The 26,481-nt window shown below is 39.4% G+C and overlaps 1 protein-coding gene across 2 annotated transcripts in view; it reads left to right on the top strand.

Annotated features, from left to right (window-relative positions):
• EPHA3 (EPH receptor A3) overlaps positions 1 to 26,481 on the top strand; it is a 235,450-nt gene that overhangs the window by 164,351 nt on the left and 44,618 nt on the right. Inside the window, exons 6-10 of one of the 2 annotated variants that reach the window (XM_052794544.1) lie at positions 9,854 to 9,978; positions 16,658 to 16,817; positions 19,186 to 19,288; positions 19,751 to 19,818; positions 24,127 to 24,252. In XM_052794544.1, the coding sequence (XP_052650504.1) occupies positions 9,854 to 9,978; positions 16,658 to 16,817; positions 19,186 to 19,288; positions 19,751 to 19,818; positions 24,127 to 24,252 (582 nt within the window). Of the gene's footprint in view, positions 1 to 9,853; positions 9,979 to 16,654; positions 16,818 to 19,185; positions 19,289 to 19,750; positions 19,819 to 24,126; positions 24,253 to 26,481 lie in introns of both variants that reach the window. The other variant, XM_052794543.1, reaches the window with a different exon arrangement.

Here is a 26,481-nt window from a genome sequence, read left to right as displayed (position 1 = left end):
TGTCTTCAGCAACTCACAAACAATGTGTAATGCTCCCTGTTTAAATAAAATCCATATTTAGAAAGGGCTGTGTGACTTTACAATCTATATCCCAAGACAGGTCCCTTAAGTAGATCTATCTTCTAAGAGAGACAATTTGAGAAAGCCACAGATGTTTGGTGCATGATATATTTCTTTCTTCCCCTATGGTCCTTATAAAAAGGACAAGAAGATAGACTTATTAAAAGTGAGCTAATGACATGATGTAGGGAGTCTCTGGTTCACTGACTGTTATTACAGCTGTGCCCCATTACGTACGGAATACCTAGGACATGCTTGGTTTTTTGAATGACATTTATCTTTTGACTTTCAAACATTCCTGGCATAAATAAAGATTTTACGCTTTTCAAATGTGTTTTACAGTTCAGCCCAGAGGCTATTCAAGGATCATTTTAACTCAATAAAACTCCTCCTTTAGGGATATAAAAGGGAAGTGTTTTAACAATGTCACTCCATGCATAGCCTGTTACTAGCTAGAGACGTTCTGCCTGCAAAGCCTTTGATCCCTTTTCCCCTGAATGTCAAGGAAGCTCTGCCAAGGCTTCAAAGTCTGTGACATACATTGGTCTCTTCTGTGTGCACACAGTCCTCATGTGAACGCTCCTGACCTTAGAGAAAGTTCGCAGGTGAAGTTTGTGGCTCAGCCAGTGTTTTTCACTTCCAGTGCTTTTACCTACCTTTTCCAGAGGTCATAGTGAAGTTTGTATTCAGCGATCAGTGGATAATGGTTTTGGCTACTGCTTCTATTTCAGTCTTTAACATGAGGCTACGTCTGGATTCTCATTTAATATCTTGGTTTGGTAAAACAGTAAAAATAAAACAATGTAGGTAAACAGGGTGCTTAGCGCTCAGTTAAATAATATTCCTTAGACTTCTGGCTCGCTTTCCCTTATCTGAGCTAGCATTCTCAGTAATCACTGAGGGAAATAGTCCGTGTTCCTCTTGATCATGAACAAAGCTATCAACTTCCCTTGCTTCTTGAAGCTATTCTGTCTAGACAATTTTCAGGCTGGGGACAGCTGGGAAAAAAATGTTACTTGTTTCTTTGGGTTTGGGGACTGTTCTTGTCAGTGGGAGTTATCTATGTAATAATTATTTTTTTAAAGCATTTTAATATAAAACCAAATTATAGTTTCAAAGTTATGCACCCCTGCATGCTACAGTCTTCACATACATGAAGCTTTGGTTTTACTCAGACCAACTACATAAGCTGATCTGAGCCTGTGGATGTGTCATCCTGCTCATGAAGACAGGTACCCTCTGAAGCCAGCCTTGTTCTGAAAATTAAAGACTTTGCTGCTTCTCGCTAGTGCCATCTTCCCAGAGTTGCGAAGTGAGTGTCCTTGGAATTTGTAAGCTTGACACCAGAAATCCCTCAAGGAGCTTATATTTCTTTGCTTCTTTTGACTTTTCTTGCAGTGTCTAATTCTACAGCAGAATACGTATGAAAGAGTTTTCTTTCTAGCATTCCTTCTAGTAAACAATGCTTATATATATAAAGAAACTGTTTAAAACCAAACAAAAATAAAAGTTCAATCACCCCAAAATCCAAAAGAAAGTGAAAGGAGATGTGATCACCTTTCAAGTCTGTTCCATCGGAGATTCTTCTGTCCTGGTTAACCTTTGCAAAAGCGATTGGTCCAAAGCCATCTGTGAAACTACCAAAGAATGTCAGGGCAAGAAGTTTCAGAAATACTGTTTCCCTTCACAGTGTTTTCTGACGAGGTTGAAAAGACTCTGATGGAACTTACTGGCAGACTTGTTCAGGAGTTTTTGGTGATTACTTAAAAGGAGAGAAATACTTTATATCATAAATTACTTACCTGAGGGCAATGGTCTTCTTCAGTTTTGGATAATGGCATTTCTAGAGATGCTTCTTCAGTATACTTCTTAAATTATGAATGGGATTTCTCTGGTTGAGGTAATAACTAAACTTTCACAGAAAGGGAAAGCCTACTCAACACCTGACAGTTGATGTTATGAGCATGGTGAATAAATTCTTCTTTCTGAAAACTTCACACGAGGAGGCCTGAGGCTCTAATGTCTTATAAAGTAATGTAACAAAGGGAAAGGGAAAGCAAAACTGTTTATTTTAAACTGATACGGTCTTAAACACATTCAGTGAAAAATACAAAGTGTTGTGAAGCTCCCACCATCACCATCTAAAACAGAGAACAGAAAGAATAACATTTGTGTTATGAGTACCTTTGGGCTGAATCCTTATGAAAGCATATATGGCATTTGTCTTCTCTCTGAAATAACAGCTGTGAACGCCATGGCACCATAATTTTCAGTTTCTGAAGCGAGTGCCTTGTGCAGCCTGATAATTCCCAAATGGACATGGCGTTTCCGTGATTTATTACACACGTGTTAAACATATGAGCAAGTCTAACATTTTGTTTGCTCTGTGGAAGGCATTTGCTATCTTTTTTAATAAAAAGAGGGAGAAATGAGAGCATGAATGTGCAACACTTAATGAAGTTTGCTTTTAATTTAGCATTTATTTGTAAGAGTGAGAAATGAGCTCTGCTAATCACTTGTCCAGTGACAGCTGCTGCCCAGAGGGTTGCCTTTCTCCCCATTTGAGAGCGAAATCAAGCAGCTGCCTTTTAGTGCAATTCCTGCTGAAGCTTCTTGTTTTCCCCTTTCCAGTTCCCTGCCGCCTTTTCTTCACGGCACCTGTGCAATGCCCACAGCCGCTCTGGAGTCTGTGACCGCAGGCTGGAGTCCGCCAGCTTCCAGATGCATTTGGGTACTTCTGCCGTAATGCAGGCAATCACCCATTAAAATAACCATGAACAAGTCAGTCTTTAAAATGTTTTGTCCTTTTTCGGGGAGAAACATACACGGCTCCCACAGACAGCTTGCTTTCATCCAGAGTTAGCCTGCTTCTATTTGTCCTTAAAGTTTTGTCCTACTTCTTTCCTTCCACGTTTTGATGTGTGTAAATGCCCAGATCTTGATAGCCCTCTCCCAGAAACTGGGAACCTTTTCGCCCACTTCTTTGTGATTGCATCCTGCTAGGATCCAGCCTGGACCCGGTGTGAGGGTCCCCGTATGCTGACATGGGCCGCTTGCTGTTGGGGTGGCTAGGCTCCCTGGTGACATGAAAGGACAGGGAAGGTGCGTTGCATGCTGGCTGACAGTCACCTAATGATGTTACAGAATCAGATGACATTTTACAGCCCAAGTCATAAAAATATATTGAGCCTGCTTCAGCTCAAGGAAGAGGTGCAGGAGCACAAACACAAGTACTGTGCTAGTTTAACTACGTGTCCTGGAGATTAAAGGGCAAAGGACTGTGTCTGCAGGCGCAGTGAAGAGGTGGGTAATTGTATCTGGAAGAGGAGCGTGTAGGGTTTAGCAGGTTTCCAAAGCGTTGTTAAAGTGTAACTGCTTCCTCCTCCTCCTCCTCCTCCTCCTGCCTCCTGGGAGGCACCTGGGGACCCAGCGCTGACTGAGGCTTCTTGGAACGTGCCTGTGGGATCAGCCTTTGCTTCAGCACAACCGCCTGGAGGGAGGCAGCGCCTTTCACTGCACTTAACAGGGAAAGTAAATAGTAATGCAGTCAGAGAAGGCTTAAAATAGTGCAACTCTTGCTTTCTGTGAGCAGGCTTCTATAATAAACCCCTTGGATGTTTAATCCACAGACTAGATGTTGGAGATGTAAAGGATCCGAGGGCAAGCGTAGCAGTTCTTACAGACAGCGTGTTAACGTGATCATGTCATGGAGATGTGATGTCATTATACTGATTTTCGAGTCAGTACTTAGGACTCTGTCACAAATTGAATGCTGGTTGGTAGTGGAAGGGTTGGATAAACCTAAAGGTAGGAAGGCTGATTCACAAAAACCCAGAAGTTGGGTTGTTGTTCCATGGGTGAAATGTGTACGTACAGCGTTATGAGCAGTGCCAGACCGAGCTGTGCGTGGGCACCTAATGCTTGCACCGGGGTAAGTTCTCGCCTGTATCCTGACTCTGTGGATGTGACTCCAGTTTTCTAGACAAACTGCCTCTAAGCGAGAGATCAGTTTGTTCATTCAAACATTGGTATTTCCACTTTGACTTGTACGATAGCTTTGTGGTTTGGACACTGGTCCTCTAAGACTTACAGGTTTGGGTCCCAGTGGATCCTGCTGTCAGAGGCTGCAGATTTAATTTTCAGATTATGATCTTTATTTACTGCTCTTGTTCCACATTACCTCCTAGGGGCATCATAGACATTACAGAAAATTTATACATTATATCAGATGAGAGTATTATGATTAGATAATAAAATCATCAGTTTTCTGAAGAAAGAAAAAGGAACAAGCCTTCCATTTATTCAGCAGTGCGGAGGAAGTTGCAATTTGGGTAATACAGTCAGTTCTGCTGGCTCAGATATGTTCTTGAGCACCATCTTTCAGCACAGCTTGGAATATTTTACTCTCCGATGCTGATAGCTGGTTGTAAGCAAAAGCTGGAAGTGAGCAGGCCATGGTCATTTTGGAATGAAATCCTTTCCTAAAATTTAATTTGTGATCTAGAGACCTAAGCAAGAAACAACAGGACTCTAAATGTTTCAGCAGTTGTACACACATGGCTTCTCAAAGTTAATACTGAGTTGTCCCTGTCACAGGACAGGGAATTTTCTTCCAGTGTATATATATACATCTGTAAGCCAGTCACATATGAAAACAATAATCAAGGAATAAGGAAAAAGTCAATAAGGAGATTTATATACAGCTGCTATTAAACTGGAGGAAAACAAATGATCTGTTGGGGTCAGTTTCTCTGGGAAATCAATTTGAGCAGAGTTTTATTGTCGTCTCTGCTAGATCCTTCATGTTATTTGCTTGCACCTTTAATAGTCATGACTGAGGAGGTTTTTACACTTGTGAGTTTAAGCTCCCTGGATCATTGCGTTTGTTACCTTTTCAACATCCACATTCCCAGTTGTCACAAATGCTACCTAACAACATTGAGCGCTCAAAGTACATTTCCCCTTGTAACTCTAGGGAGTTTTGAATGTTCATATTAACTGCTTAAACTAGTCATAAACCAGTTAGATTGTAGTACCAGACAAATAGTAACCATCTGATGCATAAAAATGCCTCTATATGCATTGCATGTGACCATTGAGACTAAACCTCTTAATGCATGGCCACGCAAGTCTAAAGTTAATTATAAAAAAACCCAACTCTTATTCAGTGAAGAAGTTAAGAGTACTAATACATTAATCAAAACACCAATAAAAAAGTAAATACATAGATGTATACAAGCCACAGGATTTATCAAAAAATGGCTGAAATGGTGTGTATTCAACTTTTTAGTCTAAAAAAGCACTCTCCTTAAGTTTTACCTTGAAATGTATGTTTTCTAAATGATAAATTAGTTTAACCTAACTTTGTGTTGCTATTGATGCCTTAATATAATTTTAAAAACTTCCATTTATCCTAAAAAGCTTCACAATGTGTCATTATTTGCTAACCCATAGTGCAATTTTTTTTTTTGTCAGTGGGAGCTGCAGACATTTAAAATATCTGTTCTAGCATTCTGTTGTTGCACAATCTAACTGTCTTTTAATTTAAGAAAGGAAAATCCTGGAACTGCAATGAAAAAATGGCTATTCTAAATATGAAGTACTTCTCTTCCTTTTTGTAGCCTGATTTTTAATTTAGTCTCATCCTATTACAGTTCTTTAATGGTTTTCAGGAAACAGGAAGCTCTTGGTTCTCTCTTCCTCATACAGAAGATTAAAGACTATATGCATTGCTGCTCATGGTGATGCCTTCGTTATTTAATGGTGTATAATGTTAACGTCCTTTAACTGTGGTTTCTCTCTTTTCTGGATTTTCATACTCTTCCAAGTAAATAGTAAAATACAGTAACTGCGCTGCTCTGGTGAGAAGGAAGGATTAGTTGTGTTACAAAATGGAAATAAAGGCTGACTTCTGCTTAGACACTATTCAGAACACAGTTCAGAAGTTTTGATTTATTACATTGTAGTCTAGGGATGCATACAAAAAGATATTAATTCCATGGTCCAAATGTCAAGTTATTCCTCCCAACTGCAGCCCGGCCCTGCGCTGAGGCCGTAGGCACCTCTATTGTCATATGACTGTCCCTGTGCAGGACAATACATACTTGCAGGTTACCTTAACTCTTACTGTATCTTAAATTCATTGATTGCAGTAGATTTAAGCGTAAACTTAGAAGTCATCGGAACAAGATGTTTTCTTACATTAGGGCTCAAAGACTTCTAACACTTTTCAAACCCACCTAACAGGCATAGCAGAAAAACAAAAAAGATTGCATTAAGATTTAAAACTTTAACAGTCCAGCATCTTGCAGACCAGAAAAGAAAGGTTATGCCACGTGCTGTGCTGGCAGTTTTTTCCTTGTATCTCATCTTGGTCAAACCACTGTATCTCATCCTGGTCAAACCGCGGTGTGGCGCGTGTTCATCAGTCGATCCCGTGTGTTAGTAGAGGAGTCAGTTCCGGACGTAGGCAAAGAAACAATTTAGTAAATAGAGAGAGAGACATCAGTTGTGCAGGGCAGCAGGCGCAGCAGAAGAGCCAGGCCACCTCTGTCTCTCGGCCTCCGGCGGAGTCTGGTGTGGGGAAAGCCGGGCTGCTGCTGCAGCTGCGGCGGGCTGTGCAGGACGGCAGCCCCTCCGGGCAGAGCGTCCTGACTCTTTCTCTGCCCCGTCCGCGGGGGCTCTGCAAGGCTGGCTGTCGGGGATGCTCGCTTCAAGATTTAGCCTTGCTCCCCTCTGCTCCGCTTTTTGCAGAAGGAGGGTCCCGGTGCTGGAATCGTCCCAGGAGCAGCGCAGTTCGGTCTCACCTGTGCTTCAAAGAGCTGTGAGCCTGACGTAGTGCCGGGAGAGGAGCTGCTGGAAGAGGTTCTTGTGAGGGCCGTCCTCTCCGGGGCTCTGTTTTGTCAGCAGAAACATAGAGCCGGATCAAAGTCAACTGTTGCTTGTAAAGTCCGTTGTGAACACACAGAGATAGTGGGAACATTATGAAATCTATACCTAGATTTTGAGTCTTTATTTTTAACATCCTGTGTTAAAAATTAAAATTGTTACAAATACATATCTTCCCCTCTGAGCATAAATTGTGCGGTTTATCCTCTAGAAATAACTAGTTGACCGCTGAAATATCTGAAGGCACTGTTCCTTTATGCGCTGAAGATTAATGCCTTAAAACTAGGTAACTTTTGTAATCCACATAGTTAGGATAAGATGGTGATTTATGTATTTGGAATACATAATTTCCATAGCTCAGAGGTTCAGTAGCTGTTGGAGTGGCCTGGCATGCAGCACTGTGTTGCAGAACTCAGATGTGTTCTGTGCGTGGGATTAAAGGTGCCCGAAACTTTGTGTTCCCCATGATTATCCACCTCCCCTCCATTTACCCATGAGGTGGGATGCTGTCTCTTCCAGACACTCTGTATGTATAATTTCTAATTATTTCTGTATTTCTAATTATTTCTAATTTTTAATGTATTATTACATTTCTAATATTTCTTTCTAGGCTTTGGGAACCCTAGGGATTGGAAAAGGTATATGAATGTTTTATAATGTTATTGATAACTGCGGAGCAGACACTTTTCTAATGAACTGCTGTGAGATAAGTTACTGCTAGCATCTGCAGAGATGTGTGTAAATGAGCTCAAAATAATTAATACTGTGTTAGAAGAAAGCTTTTTTTTAAAGCACATCTGTATTGGAGCATATAAGATTATTTCAGCCTGCCCTGAGAATGTGTTATAGCGCAAATTACCATAATTTATTAGGGGAAAAGCCATTTCTGTTAATCATATATTAATTATTCATAAAATCTGTATTAATGTTACCTTAATGGGAAGTGTTACCAGCTGGGGTACTGGGCTTGGCAATCTTTTCACATACAAAAAAAGATTAATAGCTTGACTTAAAAAGACGACATAAAAATGACTTACAAGAGCATAAAAGCAGCAAGCATGGGTATATGAGTTAACATAGAGCTGGCTACAGTAGAGCAGTCCAGCCAGCTAACCACTTTGTATTATGGCTCCAGCACTGGTTTGTGCCTGGGTGGAATTCAAGTGGAATTACTGAAGGATGTTCATTACAAACCAGTCCTGTATACCTTGCCCTAATGTTCTTTAGCAAGCCTGGATCTGGTGAGTCTGAGTAAAACAGAAAGAGACTGTTTCCCATTCTACTTATAAAAAAGAAAAAACAACAAACAAAAAAACTCCCCCATAAACCCAAACACAAACAAGAATAAAGAAAACCCCAACCTCCAAAATCTGATTTTGGTAATTTAAATTCAGGATAAATTCTTCCTGCTGGGGCGGGGAAGGATCTTTGCAATTTTTTAATCTTCTCAGAAAGCTATTGTGAACCATGTGACATGTGAAAATGCTGCTCAGAGGATGTGTTTCAGCCCAGAATGAATGTGGAAGTGTGTATATACATATGTGCTTGTGTGGGTGTACGTAGCTTTCTAGATGCTCTACTCACTTAAAGGAGGATGCCAACATTTAGATTATGACTCAAGACTAGAAGGTATGTTTTGATGGAAGTTTAGCAAAATCAAACACAGAACGAATTTCCCAAAATTTATTTTAATTAAACCTTCTTTTTTTCTGGCTTTTGAAAGTTCTCTTGCAGGAATGAAAACCCAAACAGAAAGGGCACTGGCTAATGCATGCAAATGTGTAATGCCTGTAAAGTGCAACTAGTTTTATATGGACAGTAAAAGTTTCACGGGATTCAGCTGAAATTAAATTGTTTAGATTAGCTAGAGCCTTTTTATTAGGATAGCACAATGTTGAACTTATAAACACATTTTTTTTACATGTTAAGAGAAAAGGCTGTTTATTGGTAAAAGATTTTTTTAAAAATGACAGTTACAATCTTTAATGTGTGATCTGTAAGCTATCATCTGATGAATTTTGGCCAAAGCCATGGAAGAGAAGGATTTGGAGTGGGAAACCAACCCAAAAGAAACAGAAAAAATAATTCTAAAAATTGCATAGCTTTCAGTGAGTCCAGGAAACCTAGGCCTGGTCTTGGAACAACGTGTAGAGCTGGGTGGTCTAAAGCTGAACTGATGTTCGAGAATCTTAGGTAATTATGATTTTTTTCTGTACGTTAATAGTACTTCCAAGTTTTGGGTGATGGGTGAGTCTGTGGCATGCAATCAATTGTCATGCCTAACTGATTAATACAGATCAGAAATGAGGTTATTTCGCAGTTTAGTTTTTTTTCTTCAAACTTCATTTTCAAAGAAATGTGGTAAAGGAGAAGAGTATATGGGAGCAATTTGTATCTGGAGAGCTTACCAAATAATGTTACAAAAGAGGCGGTATTCTGCAGTGTGCTGATGGTTATTACTAGTCGTGGATACCAGGAGCTCCTTGTACGTAATCCATCCCAGCATCATTTTACACTTGCATATGAAAATATTATTGGAGTTCTTCAGAGTCTGGTAATGATAATACTTCAGCATTATAACAAATAGGTAGTACTGTTATTTTGTTCTCTATTTTAGTATATCAAATGTATTTCATTACTTACACTGTAGTAGCAGATCGAAACCATCTGCTGTCTTGCCACTGGTCTGCCAGTCTAACAGAAAATCTCAGCTCATTTTCCTCGAGGCCAGTATGCTTTAAGGCATGTGTACTAGGACTATAATCCAGCTGCTGAATGTTGATACAAGTCCAGACCTATGCTCATGAGTCTTTTAAATGGAAACAAAACTCTTTGCCAAGGATTGGAACAGAGATAAACTCAGTTTACTTTTCTCTCTTCCCTCCTCCCCCCATCCCCCTTACAGCTCCATCCCCCATCACAGTCATAAGGAAAGACAGGACATCCAGGAACAGTGTGTCTCTGTCTTGGCAAGAACCCGAACATCCGAATGGGATCATCTTGGACTACGAGGTCAAATACTATGAAAAGGTGGGAAGAAAGATTGAAGGGGACGTTTGTAATGAGATTATTGCATCTTGTCTATGTTAAGTATTCAGAGACACCCTTGTTCACTCACTGTCTGCCTCAGTGACACCAAGTGTTGAAACTGTTCAATTTTTGGTAAGGAGAACATTATGAAAATATGAAGTGAAATTGTTGTGTTGTCTACCAAGTTCATCCCCAAACACATCAGAACAAATACAGAAAGTAATGCAGACAAGCTGTAATACTATTTTTTTCTTTCCTTGAGTACAGTTTACTTCTTACTCAGTTCTGTTATGCTGTCAGTGTTCATACATTTATTTGCCAGCATCCATGTTTTGGTGCTTCCCTGTGGCACAAGCACCTTTTACACAAAAATTATTTGGAAAAGAGATGGGAAATCCTTTTAGTGACTGGTTTACACCATGAAAGTTCCCACTTTCCATGAATAACTGAATTATTCATAAATTTTATGTAAATAACTACAAATCAAAGAAAATCTGCCATTAAATAGGTTCTGCTTTATATTGACATTTTCTTGTAGTTCCAGCCATTCTACATCATATATAGATCTGTATTTAGGAAAAAAAAATAAATCTTCATAACAGAATGGGTTTTTTTTAGTAAATCTTACTGGTAGAATTGAAAAGACCGTAAATTGTTGTGAAGATTGTGAAGAGCGGTATTAGCCATTTTTAGATTGGACAGAGACACTTTTTGATAGAATGTATTGCTACTGAAGTTGACAAACTTTGCAAAAATGTCAGAAATAATGATTTAATTTAGCATTTACTGATGCTGTTCATATCTAGAAATCAGGCTTATATTTCATACCTACCAGGGAAGACGCGGTGCCAACATCCACTTCAAAGCTGCGGTTAAAAAGACTCCACGGGTATTCATTTAATCTTTAGAAAGTTTTCTCCTGGAGCTTACCAGTGGGACAATGTGGTATTCATAGTCCACGCCTGATCTGCAGCTAAAGAATGGGGATCGGGAAGCTGTATTCTGAAAAGATTTCTCCCAAATTAATGTCATCTGATTTTGGGTGGGGTTTTTTTGGTGAGCACTTGAACTTTCAAAGAACTTGGTAAAAATCTGAACATACGTAGTACTACTGATAAAAGGGGAAAAAGAAAGCTTCCTAAACATTTCAGTTCAGTCTCACCTTATAGAGCTGTAGCCTATAGACCTTCACTTTGGGTTTTTTTCTGTTATTTCAACGGGGACAGGATCAAGTCCAGATCCTGGTCTTGAGAAGTAAAAGAGAACCGGCGCATGCATCAGATTGTTTTTATTTGTACATCCTCAGCACTGAATGGATGCAGGAATTATTTAGGCTCTCGTTTCCAATGTTTTTAAAGAAAAGAAAACAGATACTGCCTTTTAGTAAGGCTTGGAAGAGCTGTTTACCTCACAAAGAGCCTACGCCTGAAAGAATCCCAGAACTGCAGCCTGTTTTGCACAGGCCGGGTTATTTATCTGCATGATTAACCTGTGCTTCATTTGAGACCTACCTGGCTGCTCTTGCTGCCGTTGGCCGTACCTTTGTTTTCCAAGGGCTGCGGCAGCCCTGGCTCGGCTCCACCTCCAGTCCCCCGCGTGGAAGCCCTTGCCTGGGGGGCTCCGCGCAAGTACCGCGGGGTGCAGGGTGTAACGCCGCGGCTGCGTTGCACGTCGTGGCATTAGGGCGGTCTCTCTGGTTTTAGTTGCTCCAAAGGGGGAGAATTTTTCCACCTGTGTGCATTTAGTTCATTTTAATTGAACAGCTGAGAAGTTTTATTTCTGTATTTGTCTTTTTGCGGTGTTTTGATCGTCACTGAAATTGGCTTGCTTTATTCAGGAAAATTGTCACCTTCCAGTACTGTCGTATGCATAGACTGAGCTTGTGGCTGCTATTCCCACCGAGTATATCCAGTCCTTACAGAGCAACTGGTTGTCATAAGACAGCTTCATAAGACAACCAGTCTTATGAGGCTGATCCTGCACATGTGTTCCTTCCCTTTGAAGTCTGTGATCAAGAGTTCATATGCACCAGACAGCTTTCTTAAACCAAAAAGCCAACTGCTTGACAATAGGAGCCAGACCATTTAGAGCAAAGGGTTTTTAAAGAACAACCTTCTGACACCAGTGTTTTTAATGTGTGGTCTTGCAGCCCCTTGGGGAGTCAGAAGCCTGTTCCTCAGGGTTTATGAAAGGTAACTAAGAAAAGCAAATCTGTTGTCAGGAGGCTTTAATCCATTGCCCTTTTTAGGTCTGCAAATTGAAAAAGGTTGAAAACTACTACTCTGTACATGTTAAACTTACCTGAGGTCAGAGCAGCCCGTGCTGGACTGTTACTCTTCATTTCTTCTCCAAATGCTTTTGGAGACTGCTTTTCAGTCTGAGATCTCTAAGCAGCCCTTCTCCCCTCCTCTTTTGAAAAGAGAGCTTTCATTTTAAACTGGTGCAGTCCGTTTGAATTTCTGCTTCAGAATTGTCGTGGTTGTGCTCATCAAAAAACCCACTGCTGTTAAGTGGCAGCTGCTAGGAAATAAACCCTTCACAGTTAGCAATCTGGGTATCTCTCCTGACAAGTCGTACCTGATTGCTGGTAGATGATTTATGTTGAGCCATTCTTTTCCCTCCTACTTGTTTTTACTTGCCATACCTTTTGTAATCTCTTAGAAATTAATAAATACAGCATTAATAGAGTAATACAGGTCAGCCCAATTCTGTCATACACCTTGTCCATGCAAATGTTTGGGGTTTTTTCCTTTGTTAAGTTGTTCTTAAATTTCAAAGAATACATGATATTTATGGGCAACAGCATGGTACTGATATTCAGGATGTTAGAATAGATTTGGAATAAAAATAGAATGTCCTGTATGTAAATTATGATATCATGTAGTTTTTCTGATGCATTATTGGCATAAAGTATGTGGAAACTGTTTATTTTCTTCAAGGGCAATTAATTAACCTGTTCAGTTTTTTTTTCACCAGTGATTTCACTTGTGTAACCAAGAGATAATAGAGCTTTATGTGATGTTTCTAGAGAGATTAGGAGCTACAGTTTGGGGAAACTGTTTTAACTTTTTGGATTGAACCCGTGGGGTTTTAATGCATAACATCATGAACTGACTGTGACAGTTTTTCAGACTCGCTGTTTGGAATAGAATTGTATTTTCTGTAAAAAGCTACAGGGCCTGGTTCTGAGGCCCCAGTTACTGTTTATTCGAAACACTTAAAAGAAATAAAATCCTCTTTCAGAGGAATACTGCATGGAACTTCTAAGCATTTATTTTACGGTAGGGCATAACATTTTATGTTAAGTTAATGGTACCAAATGACACCCCAGTTTAGTCCAGCTATATAATGCTGTGCTGGATTTTAACTGTCTCAGCTGTCGAAGTGCACATATAACAAAAGTCAGGTTTTTTTCTTACACAAGCAGATACTTTGTTTCCTCCTTGTCCTTGCTCACATAATTATGTTTTCTGGAAGGAATAACTTGTCATGCAAAAAAAAGCTGTGTCCTAAATACCACACACAAACTATTAATTGCTTCATTTAAATATGTGGCTTACAATTATGATAACTAAATCCCACACACTTTATTAAGGTGAAGTCTGCTGCAAACAATGAGTGAAATTTAATTGCAGTCTCAATAAAACAGATTTGCCTTTTCCATCATTGAAGTTGTATGCTCAGTAGACTGGTTAAAGCCAACAAATAAATAATGATATCTAGTTTCTGCTCTTTCTGAGGCTGAAAAAGTAAATTACATGCAAATGCACTTAGTTGCTTTTAAACTCTTATTATTCTGGCTTTGAGGGTGGGTAGACCACACTTACTCCACAAGGTTTGTAGGAACTGTCGTACTGATGAACAGTTCACACCTGGCAATAAGGGGAAGCAGTATCGGGACTGTGGGTTCCTCCTGAAGATGTGTAGTCTGGTTTTGGCCTCTCAAGTGTACATGCAGCTGATGTAGAAAATGTTCTTCCTCATACAATATAAACACTTAACTGTGCTTATCTGAAAAAGGACATACTGTTGACTCTCACTAGTACTGCCACTATAAATGTTAAGCATATCCAAAATATGTCTTTTGTAAAACATAGTTTAAAATTATAAAAGCTCGTTTCAAATGAGACACTAAAGGTAGTGGGATTTGCTTCCCAGTAAAGACTGTGTCTGGTAAACTATGCAGAAATATTCAGGAAGAATATGCTTTGTGCATCCAGGCTCCTATTTATCATAGAACAGAGTGTTTGATTAAAGTTCTGCTTGGCAAAGACTGACTCTGCTTTTTGTATATTCCTTCTGCTTATGGCAGCTACACTGCTGTGTTTCTGAAGTTTTACTTCATCTCCAAGAAAGATAAACTTGGGCTTTTATGTGGTGTTTCACTGATTTGATTACTAGTAACATAAAAAATGACTTACAAAATATGTGTGTAAAAAGCTTACCATAAACTAAGATACCATGACATCCTCCATACCATTGTTTTAAACGTTTATTTTCCAAGTTCCATTGCGGATTATTAACAGACAGGGCCATGACTATATTTTCCCTTGCACATATGTATCTGCACAAGAAGGAAATGTTTGCATTTCATAAAAGCAGCCTGAAGTGAGATCAAAATGAATGTCCAGTCATAGCATACACAAAAGATTTTATGTCTTAAAGACAAGATTATTATGTCTTTGAATTTAAAATAGTTGCCTACATTCAACTGAATGATGAGATAAGGAAAGCCTGCAAATTATAATACTAGGCCTTTGTTAGTTCAAAAATAAATAATTTTATGCAAACCTGTTAGCTCCTTAGAAATGTCTTCCTGTAGGTTTTCTCCCCTGAATTTATAACAGAAAACTTTTTCAGAGAAGTATCGGGAAACCATGAGGAGGTGCAATGCTGGTTTCCTTTTTATTCTTAGTGTGAGATGAAAACAGGCCGTGGTAAACATTCTTATAGTCATTCTTTGAAGCCTAGGTCCAGCTCACCCTCTTTGAGGTTTTGATTCTGGATGATAACCTTTAGGCACAGGCTTAGCTGCCTGCTCATTCTTTCTGTCTGTCTGTCTGTCTTTCACCCTTCACTGTGATTACTCACATGCATGGTGTTGAATATTATGTGGAGATTCTGGCAATTTCCCTAGCTATGGTGTAAATGTTTCTGTCTCTCTCTATATTAAAGACTGCCAAGAACAGGGTAGTTAGGCTTCTGTAGCACCAAAGTGAACAGTTTCTGATGTCAACCTACTAACTTAGAATAAACCTAACTTTCTTACTGCAGACAGCACTGCAGAGCAAACAGGCTAAACTAGCTCTAGTCACTTGAACGTTTCACGTGAAGGTAAGGTGGCTTTGACAACGAATGCGTTGAGTATTTTCAAACCTCTGTACTTGTGCATTGGCACTCTAGTGTCATTCAAAGTTAAAATGTCAGTACCTTGCAAGCTAATGCAGTGCCATAAAACATAGTGGGAATTGGGTGAGATTGTTTGCATCAGACATACATTAACTTAACTCAGTTTCTGCTTTCAACCAGGCAAAACTCAATGGTTTTAGTATATTTCAGAGTGTTCAAAGCAAAAGGGCAGCATATGAAATCCCCACCACCTCCAGAATAAAAAAGTTCATGGTTGGGAACCTAAACAACTAAGATTCTCACAGTTCCCCACATGTGTGGCTGCTGTCCAAGAGTTTTTCTGAGGCAGTTCCAGCTGCCATTTTTAGGAAGCCGAAAATGGTCTCTTGGTGCAGGATGGCTTTAGTAAAATAAGCAATACCTCAGGCTCCAAATGCATGCTTAAATTTTTAGGCTATATGCTTACAGTGGGACTGAGACATACTTTTATCAGAATTAGCTTTTTACACAGTGTGGAGTGTATCCAGACTTACTAAATTACAAAAATGGTCCATTCCTTATTTTATATAAAAAGTTGTTATGTCAGAAATATGTGACTATTAAGCTGAGTGTGGTCGTGAGAGTATTATCTGTGCTGGACACGCACCTTGGTCTTTAGCAAAAAGCAGTAAGGAGCAAACACATTTCCATTCTGGCTAGTAAAGCCCAAGACTCATTCAGGAGCAAGTTCAGTGGGGTTTTGCCCAGATGAGGATGGATGCATCAATCTCATGGTTTTTATAGCATAGTAGAAAACCAGTTATATTCGCCTGTTCGCAGAGCTGAGGTGAAGAGCCTAAGTGGAGTTTCTTTTCTGACTGTTACAAAGGTAAACGCTGTCTTGTAAAACACGAGGCAGTAAAAACTGAATCCTGCAATAGCTCTGCAGGGTTCTAAAATGTCTAAGCTGGCCTGTTACAACTTCCAGTTCAGTGGAGTAGGCAAATCTAGTTTATGATTTTAAATAACATTTTAATCTTCATTTTCTTATATTACAGACTATGGACAAAATGATGCAAAGCCATATAATGAAATGTCATATACTCAGCATGTCTAGTATTTGATTTACGGCACAAGGCCATAGAAGCTCTAACAATTTAGATTTCTTGCTAATCAAAAGGTTTTTAGCTGATTGAAAATGAATGGCTGTACAAACATTTGTCAGGCTATAAATATTAATAAAACACACCGGTGCTCTCCAGGTGATTTGTAGTAATTTTGTACTGACCACCTCTTGTTTCTGTTTTTTAGGGTGTGATTTTAATCTGATAATTTCTCTTCCCAAAAGCAGGAACAAGAGACAAGCTATACTATTCTGAGAGCCAAAGGCACCAATGTTACCATCAGCGGCCTCAAACCTGATACCACCTACGTCTTCCAAATTCGAGCCCGAACTGCAGCTGGATATGGGACAAACAGCCGCAAGTTTGAATTTGAAACAAGTCCAGATTGTATGTATTTGTTCAAATGGTTTATACTGACATCGTGCCCAGTTTCTGACTGATTCGAATGGCTGCTTTCACGCCTTTTCTAGTTTAGTAAATGCAACTCATAACTATTTATGATGTGTCTTTCTGGGTAGCATTGCTATATAACTTTATATTTTATCATTAAACTTGAAACGTGCTATAAAGAGTATACCATGACTATCACAGGTGGTATTTTCTTCCATTCCCTACCCGACCTCTGCCTCATGCCAGAATCGATTCCTTGCTAGACCAGAGCTCCTGCCAAGGGAGGAAGTTTGATAGAAAAACAGATTCACAGCCTCGTGCTGTTCCAAGTTTGTGACCTGAACCCTATGGACTATAAACCCCTGCTCCTAGAGAATTAATATTATATTGGTCCATTATTCCTGTGGGTCAGTGTGTAATTCTCCACGCTACTGCAGAGCATTGCTGATGTCTCCTATGTAGCCTTGAGATTAAACTAATATGCGCAGGCCAGGAAGGATGGTCATTCAGCTGAGTAGCTGGTCAGGGAGTTAGGCTGTTTGGGTCCCTTCTCCTTTCTGTCACTACATTTCTGGGTGGCCTTGGGGAAGTTATTTACTGGTCTGGCACTCCTTTTTCTTTTCTCTAATGCCTAGGTAATAGCATTATTTAACTGATGACATTATAGGTATTCTTTACAAGTTCTGTTGTTATATCAGAAAGACTCTTAATAGAGCTCATAGTCTTAAATGTTACTTTCTCATCACTTGGTACTATATAGTAAGTCAGACCTTCTCTTTGCTAGAAGCTGAAAGTGGCTTAATGCATCAAAAAGTCAGCCTTTGCTTAGGTACCCAGTTACTGATGTAGACTGATGATGCATAATCAAAGACTGTTTGCTTTTTAGAAGGTCGGGCTTTCACAGGAGACTCATATCTCCTGTTCAGAGTTATAACACAACTAAGGACTGTAATTCTGATACTCTCTCATAAAGCTTATTCCTGTACTCATGAAAAGGCTTGAGAACCCATGGTGTAAGAAGTGCTCTGCTAAAAGCAATCAATTTTCAACCAAAAAGAGTAGCATCAAGCCAAATGGTGTTTCACTTGGCATCCATGTCTTTTTGAGATATGTTATGTACTTCATCCCTCCTCCTTCCTCCCCCACCTCAGCTCTTATTCTGAAAAGCAAACGAGCTTCTTGTTTAAAAAAATAGTTAGAAATCGCTGTTGTGGTGACATGCAGCTTTGGCATACTGGATGAAACTCCAACTAAAGACAGGACAAACAAGTACAGCAAGGAGAAAAAAACAGTTGGAGTGATAACAAATTTAATAATTTAGAGGTTGAGTTTTCTCTGCAAAGTACTATCAAAGAAAAAAGAAAAAAGTTGCTGTCCGAAAGTGTGGAAGGTGACAGGAGACAGTGGTGCACATCTCAATAACGAGTGTAGAAGTTATACAGAGAACAAATCACATAACTTTGTTCCTATTGCCAAGTTACCATGATTATGCGAGTGCAATTGTAGGTCTGTAATAGGCAGAGGCTTCTTCCCAAGGGCAATGGTGTGACTCCAAGCAGGCATGTACACAAACTGTCTAATTTGTGGAGAGTAGGAGCGCTAGCTTTCAGCTCAGTTTGGACAGCTAACTTGAAGAGTAGTGCTGAGGAGCCTAATTCTGCCGTGCGTAGTGAAGTTTGACAGATGTCTGCTGAAGATTGTTCATAACGCCTAAGGTCTAAAGGTGTCCTGTTGTAGTATAGCAGTCTAGTGCACCAAAGCTCCATGCTTAGGGACCACAAGGAAGCATCCAACATAAGGCAGAAAATAGCCCTTCTTTTTCCTATAGACATTGATTAACCATGGATAGTCCTTCTATCTGCTTCTGTGTGTCCTGCTTTTCACAACCTTCACGGGGATACTGTCAAGCTAAACTGGGAAGCTGAATTCATTAAAGCACTTGCCATCATACAGAAGTGAGAGTAGGGGTGATGATTACTGACTGGCTGGGATTTCTTGCCAAGGAAGAATTCCTTACTGACCATGACAAATAATATGTATGTCATGGTATGTATGTTTGTATTTACATATATGTTTATATATAAGTATCAGTTTAACAGCAGCTACTGTAATCAGCAAGAGTAAAAATCAGCAGTAGCAGAAACAACTTTGGTAAATTGTCAAAGATGGCCAGAGTCTTTTGTTTTCTTCCCTTGTATTTATTTCTCTGATGAAAAACTACTTAGTAGATAAAATATTTGGCAGGAGACCAAATGCTGTGTAGCGATGACTTAATCTGTCTGTTCCCTGTGTGAGTGTCAATTGTGATGTAGTCGACGTTATGTGTGGGGAGGGTTATTTATATATTTTTGTGTTAACTTTCCAGCATTCTCCATTTCCAGTGAGAATAGCCAGGTCGTAATGATTGCTATTTCAGCGGCAGTAGCCATTATTCTCCTCACAGTTGTGGTGTACGTCTTGATTGGGAGGTTAGTTTATCATCGGTTTTGCACATTTACTCCCACTTCCATTTCCCCGAGGGGCCTTGACGAGCATGGCAAATTGGGTGTCGTCAGGCAGTAGCATGGCTGGTTTGCGCCTTCTCCTTTGTCTGCTGCCCAGGAGCTCCGAATACTGCTTCATGCTCAGTAATGAGCCCGCGAACGTTAGCAGCCCCAATCATGCAGCAGTTGTTAAAAAATGCTATAAACACATTCTTAGGCAATTGTAAAATTAAACTGTAGGGGTCAAAAATCAACAAATCCTCTCATTAGCCAATTTCCTCAAATTCCCTGAGAACATAACATGCCTCTATAGGGCACAGAGAATGTAAATATCATTAAACTTTCAAACAGGCATTTAATTGTGGAGGGAAAACATTTTATTCTGTTTCCACCTGCAGCTAACATATAAAATTCTCTATATTAATTTTTTTTCTCTGTTGCTTGTAGATTCTGTGGATACAAGAAGTCTAAACATGGCACCGATGAGAAAAGACTACATTTTGGGAATGGCCATTGTAAGTTACTGAAGCCTTTTAATGCTTCGCGGTCTGTTGAATTCATTCCCTAGATAACTGGTATTTTTCAATTTAAAAAAAAACAAAAGTCATACCTCACTTAAACCAAGGTGAAATTGGAAAGAGAATTATCTCTTCTCTTGTGGGTAAGGAGATTTTCCCCAAACAATTATTCTTTGTTTCAAATTCTTTCATCTGTGTTCAGGTTAGTAATGAGCAAAACATCGCTGTCTATGTTTAAACAATGCGTGTGGTTAGCAATATGATATTGATTCTGCTGTGCATTACTGAAATGCAGAGTGTAACTTCAACTTCCTCATTACCAGCTGTTTAAAGTCTAAGAAATTACTTTTTTTTTTTTCCCAAAGCAAAATATAAAATCAATGAAATCTGTCTTGATGACTACTGGAAGGACTGTGAAAATTGCTTGCTTAACAGAGTTGACCCACTAATAATTTAGCTTGGAATTAGTCTAAGCATAGGCTGAAAAGTGATTTGGAGTAGTTTCTTAAATTAAGAATAACTACTAAACAAGTGTCTCTCAAATTAATGAGATTTTTAGATCCAGCTCTGTTTACAAACATGTTTTGTTGAAGTCCTGATTCCCCACTTGTAAGAATGAATATGTCTGTGCTTTCTTTGGGCCTCCTCGAGGACTAAGAAGAGAGCCTTTCTAATGACTTACGTTGTCTTTGTATCACAAAAATTGTATATAGCTAAGAATGTGAGATTTTGCTTATCCTGAGGAATCTGGGCTACTTTTGAAACATGTTCAAAAGCCAAACCCAAAGCCTGTCTATTTCTGATGTTTGCATACTATTTTTAATAAGGCTAAATGGGACTTTATTCATGGCTACTGTGGGTCATTCGGCTGTGCCCTGTGAAAGGAGCAGTGTGGAGCAAGATCCCATCCAGGAGATGCTCAGGGGAAGAAGTGTTGATTTTCTAAGCCTGGGCTCGTGTCCTGGCTACCAGGAAGAAGTAGCTTGCTATGACCCATGGCTGGAGGGGAATGGCTTCCTGAAGTATTTCAGCTCCTCTCAGATCCTGGATCCTCTCTGCAGTGTGCATAACCCTGCAGCACTTTTCCACAGCAGAGGAGCTGTGGATCGTGAAGACTTGATCACAGTCAAAGCTCCATCCATATCCTCTTTAAAATAGAAATAAATTAGTTTTGGAGCAGGAGAAGCTGAGAGGAGAGGAAGGTGATAGTTTAACATTCATGATCAGAAGTAGTGGGGGCGTTCTTGGGTTTTTATCAGTGCATTTTGGATTTTTTTTCATCCTTACAGGACGAAGATAACACCCTTCATAAACACCGAGACTGGAAATTCCTTTTTTCCACCCACAGAATTCTTGGTGTCTAGTGAGCATGTTTTTAATAAGAAGCAGTAGTTTGCCTCTGAAGCTGTTTCAGCTCCAGATAAATATCCTGCTACACCATGTAAACCGTGTTGAACCATATATTTCTATTGCTTAGCATGTTGCAAGTCTAATGTTCATGAGTTTTTTGCACACAACGCTGGCGCTGTACCATCTGCAAGAAAAGAGTTGTTGGTACCATAATCAGATGCCTCCCCACCAAATAGAATTGAATTAATGTTTTAATGAGGATTTACCTGCAGTAGTTGGAAATTAGAACTGCTTCCTAATCCCCGTGACAATGGAGTAACTGTTCTCTGACTGTTCATATTATTATTATTTTAAGTTTGGAGCCCCTCTGTAGCTCCAGAGAGCCGTGAGCATGCATATCCACTACACGTGTGCTCCTTCCCCTGCACTGTCAGGGGATATACAAGCTGTAACAGTGGGTTTGCTTCGTGCAGCCCAACAACCACTAACCAACTAGTCTCAAAAAATCTGTACGGTTACATGTGGCCCATAGAATTAATGCTTCATCATCCAAATTTAATGAGGTTATAAAATAAAAGCAGCCAGTAAAAAAAGTGTCACAGACAAATAACAGGGCAGAATTTGCTCTCCTTACTCCCACACAAAGGAAAGTTGCAATCACTATTCTTAAACATGTCAGTGCTGTTAAATTCCTGTGGATTAAATTGCTTTTAATTTGGCTTTAGATATTTATGTACTGTTTTCTGAGTAGTGCCATGCTGATTCACTGTGTAGTAAGAACAGAGCCAACCATGGACCTGGTATTTCTGTTAGAAATTCTTGAAAATGATTTCTTGATTTTGTAGATATTTATCTGTGTGGATTTGTATGCATGTATGTGTGTGGCTGTGGAAACTTTATTCTACTAAATTACAGTCTTTCTCAAAGAATAAGAAACTTGCTCCTATGAACTAAAAAAAGATAAAGTAACTTCCATGGCTGTCGTAAACTTTCAGCATCTTAAATACAGCAGCTGGTTTATTTCAGTCAGTTTATTCTGAATTACTTTAAAAAAGGCTTTAGCCATGAACTATTCCCTGCAGCCTTATTACAAATCCTATAATATTACTTCAAAGGAGCAAAAATGTTTCACCTCCTCAGATCCTCTCCCTTTGCCTTCTTCGGCTAGGCCCTTTTTATTTTTTTGCTACCTTGAGGGCAATTCATGCTGTTAAAATGAAAATGTAAATTATTATGTTTGCACAGAATGAGCTGTAAAGTAGTACAGCTTAACACATGTGCATGTGTTTATTATCTGTTTTTCATGACAGAACCCAGTTACTATACAGGCTGCCCTTAATTATTGGTGTGAAGGGATTATTCTCCTTGCAGTCACCATCACCTGATCTTGGGAACCTCTGGGGTCAGCATTAAAAATCTGCAGCCAAAAACCCCACAGTGCAGAAGCTTTTAATTGTTATTTTTATTGGGGGTATGAGGGAGCCTGTAATGTACATTCAGCATGGACGGAAAGGAGCATTTACAAGATTTTTAACCAACAGCAATATACAGCCAATTACTTTTTGTTTTACTTGCAAGCAATTCTGTAATCATCAGGCTCTTGAAGGAAACAGTCGGCATTTAATGCCGTGCACACGCAGCCCTTGTGTTAAGAGCATGGCTCTTAGTTTGCATTGTTTTCGAGGCAATTATCTTGGGAACTCAGTTTTATCATTTCTTTGTCAATTCTGAGGCCAATAAATCTCCATAAAATTGATTTTTTTTTTTTTCACGTACACTTGGGATTGTTTGACAAAACAATGGTGTGCTCTAACTAATGGTCCAAAGGTATTTTTTTCCCATCTGTGTAACCCCAGCAAAAAAGGTTTAACTATTCTAGCAGTCAACAAATTGGTGCAGTATAATAATGCCAAGCTGGAAAGGATATTCCTGAGTGGGTTAAGGCAGTGTTTGTAGGAGGAGCTAGCATCTTTTACAAGACCGACTGGTACAGTTAGGAGAAGCTAGAATACATGTCCAGGAATGCAAGTTTTGTGTCAGAAGCAGAAAACTTGAAGCTGGATGTAACGGTTATTTCACTTTTTGTTAACAAAACATCTTTGTGTTCTAAAATGAATACAGAGGCAGGCATGCATGCAAGGTACCGGTACAAGCACAAGCAAGCAGAGCCTTGAGCTGGGAAAGGGGAATAAGGCTATGCTTTGCCTTCAGCATCTTTGCTGGAGAGAAAGGCTGGGAATGATAATATGTTCTTCCCACCCCTAGTCCTGCTGGAGGAAGAGATGTGGAGAGCTTGAAACTGCCCTTAAGATCATTCAGTCATTTGAACTAGCACTTGCCCTGGAAAAACAGAACAATCCCTGGCCAGGAAACTGTAGAGGGGGATAAAACAATAGCATGGATGTTAGGGTAACTGAGCACTAGAACCAGGCTAATATTAAGAACAACTGGCTGCCATCCTTGTATGTACTAGCAGAGGGATTGAGGCAGAGTTGCATTTGTTCATGTATAATTTTTTCTTATGCATCTTATTGGAGGACTCGGAAAGAAAAAGTTTGAGTTAATGTGGTCTCCTTAATATACTCCTAAGGACTTTTCAGGTTGACTGTAGCATCACACATTTTATTCCTTGCCTCTTTGTTGTTATCTTGAAAGGCACAATATAAGGCAGCAAGCTGGGAGGGGTGGGTAGTATTTTAATGTTTGAAAAGTGGTTAAATATGGCAAGTGCAGATATATTTAAAATTGGTTTTCAGACTTCTGTGCAATAACTACATTAATGTCTCTGGTTTCACTCTATATTAAGATTCCTGAAGACCCATCAAAAGCAGTTGATTTGAAGAAGCAGTATACCTTTTTCTTCTATTGAATTGATTTCTATTGTCTCATGAGCTTTCTTTAGAAGCATTAATTAAGTCTAAGTAACATTTTCTCTCTGAATTTGTTTCTACACAGTAAAACTCCCAGGCCTGAGAACTTACGTAGATCCACATACATATGAGGATCCCAATCAAGCTGTGCATGAGTTTGCCAAGGAACTGGATGCTTCTAATATATCCATCGATAAAGTGGTTGGAGCAGGTAATGACCATCAGATATATTGAACTAAAGGTAGTTTTTTGCTGTATGCTGTTTTACATCTTTGGGTTTATACTTGTGACTGGAAAGAAAATGTTCTGAAGTCTTCAAATCAGTAGGTCATATTTACAGCTGACTTCAGTGCATATGAAAAGTTAAGGGCCACACAGTTTCATTTTTTTCCCCAAAGAAAGCAGATAGCAAGACAGTTTTTCAAAGGACACCCGTCAGCCCACACTTGGACACAGCACTGCTGGGAGTGAAAAGAGAGTTCAGCTTCACTTCTATGTTCCTCTTTAAAATCTGTCAGCACAGAGAATGGTATCAACTGTGAAGATGTTTTCTTTTTTTCCCTTAAAAGGACTGTTGATTATTATGCCTTGAGTGAAACCACAAACTCATTTCATACCAGTCACCACGCATCCATCAGACTGCAATGACCTTTGGTCATCGGATTGATTTTGGTCACTGCTTTGGATTTGAATTATCGATTTAGGAGGAAGGGGTTGTCTGTCTGATAACTGATTGTATGAGCCATACAGACGCCATAGATTGTTGGGTTTACAGAAGACAAACTGTCGAAATGAACAGATTTTGTAGCAGAGGAGCCAGATTACAGAAAGTCCCGTCACACTGAGTTGTCCGTGTTGCAATGCACCATGTAGTTCCTGATAGGATGTGTGCTTGCTCTTTGAAGTGAAGTGGCAGATTGTCTCATCGAGTCAGAATATCATGAAGTGTTAGCTTTCCTGCTAAATTAAAGCATTTGTGAGAAGTACTATTGATTTTTAATCCATTGAAAATTACTGGTTCTTTTATTATTGATTTTTTGCTTCTCTCTAAATTTACCATTTGAATTAAAATCACGAGATGTGAGAGAGACAGACTTCTAGTGCACAGAAAAAGATTTTCATTTGGAAAAAAATGTAGAACCAATCTACGGTACTCAGTGCATCTCCTGAATCACCCAGTAAAAAGAAACAGTATTCATCCTCTCTTACTGCAGCTACTCAACTGCTTGTATGAAGTTAGGTTATTATCTGCAAAGGTAGAATTCTTGTTCCTTGCTGGTTTTAATTTTGCCCCACAAGAGTGCACTGTTCTCCATCATCTTCAGTCAAGGCAGCAAAGCTCTGCTTACTGCACATAATAGAGAATTAATATGGGGATAGAGAAGGGGGTTACTGAAAAGCTAAGTTCAAGAGCAGTATGTTTCCCTATAAGAATTCCAGGAGCCTTCGTTCATAAATGTAAGCTTTCTAAACTTGGCCTATATGCAGTATATGAAACTAGAAAACAAATTCATAAGAAGCAATGATATGTCATATTTTATAGCTCATTGTTCTGACCTATTTTTAATCAGAATACAATGAGAGGTAAACCAAAATTTGCCAAATATGGCCTCTGAAAATGGAGAAAGAGTTTTCTGAGAGGCTTCAGAAAAGGAATATGTCCTAAAAGAGTCAGGTGGTATTAAAAATAAGTCCCTTTGCTCCACTCCACATCAGTGAAAGTGACAGTAGGTTCCTGCAGGTCCTCTACCTTGAAGCTTGGACTCAAGATATAATAAAGCCATTTGTTGGAGGCCATGACTCAGATTCATGTAGCCTAAACTACATACGGCATTACAGTCAGCATTTCCTATTAGCAATTGCCAGAGGTGCCAACAGGAAGAACCAGGCAGGGAAGAACAGATGAAAATCAGGCTGTAGAGTGCTGGGAGCTTCCAAAATGCATTCGTAGCATCACGTTACACTGCTGTCATGTTCAGCACGTGGTAGCTTTTGCATTTGGAGTGAGTGCCTCCGAGGCTGCTTTTGCAGGAACACTTCTGTGCTCCCTAAAAGCAGAAAGGCATTTCCTGTCTCTTACTTGAGTCGATGACTTATCTGAGTGAATGACTTGGTCCTTTCCTGCCCTTCTCCTTTACAAATGCAAGTGTGAATGAAATTATAAAAAGACAGTGATTTGAGAAGAAGGGATTCATTTAACTGCATTGAAGTGTGACGTAAGTAATGAGACCTTCAGGTCAGGCAAGTAATCTTGATATTTGGAGGTACTTTTCCAAGTAGTTTTTCACAGCTTTAGCCAGAAGTCTCTGAGAATAGAAGGCAGTTTACATAGCTTTGAAAACCTACCCAAATGCAATAAGGAAATACTCTTGTCCAAAAGAACCTCAAGAAAAACACAAGGGATTTTAGTGGGAGGCTAAGCATAAGAAAATTGAGGTCA

The sequence above is a fragment of the Harpia harpyja genome, chromosome 8 (assembly GCF_026419915.1).
Source record: "Harpia harpyja isolate bHarHar1 chromosome 8, bHarHar1 primary haplotype, whole genome shotgun sequence".
Taxonomy (NCBI): Eukaryota; Metazoa; Chordata; class Aves; order Accipitriformes; family Accipitridae; genus Harpia; species Harpia harpyja.
Note: the sequence above shows the minus strand (reverse complement) of the source record. Positions and strands in the feature narration are given on the sequence as shown.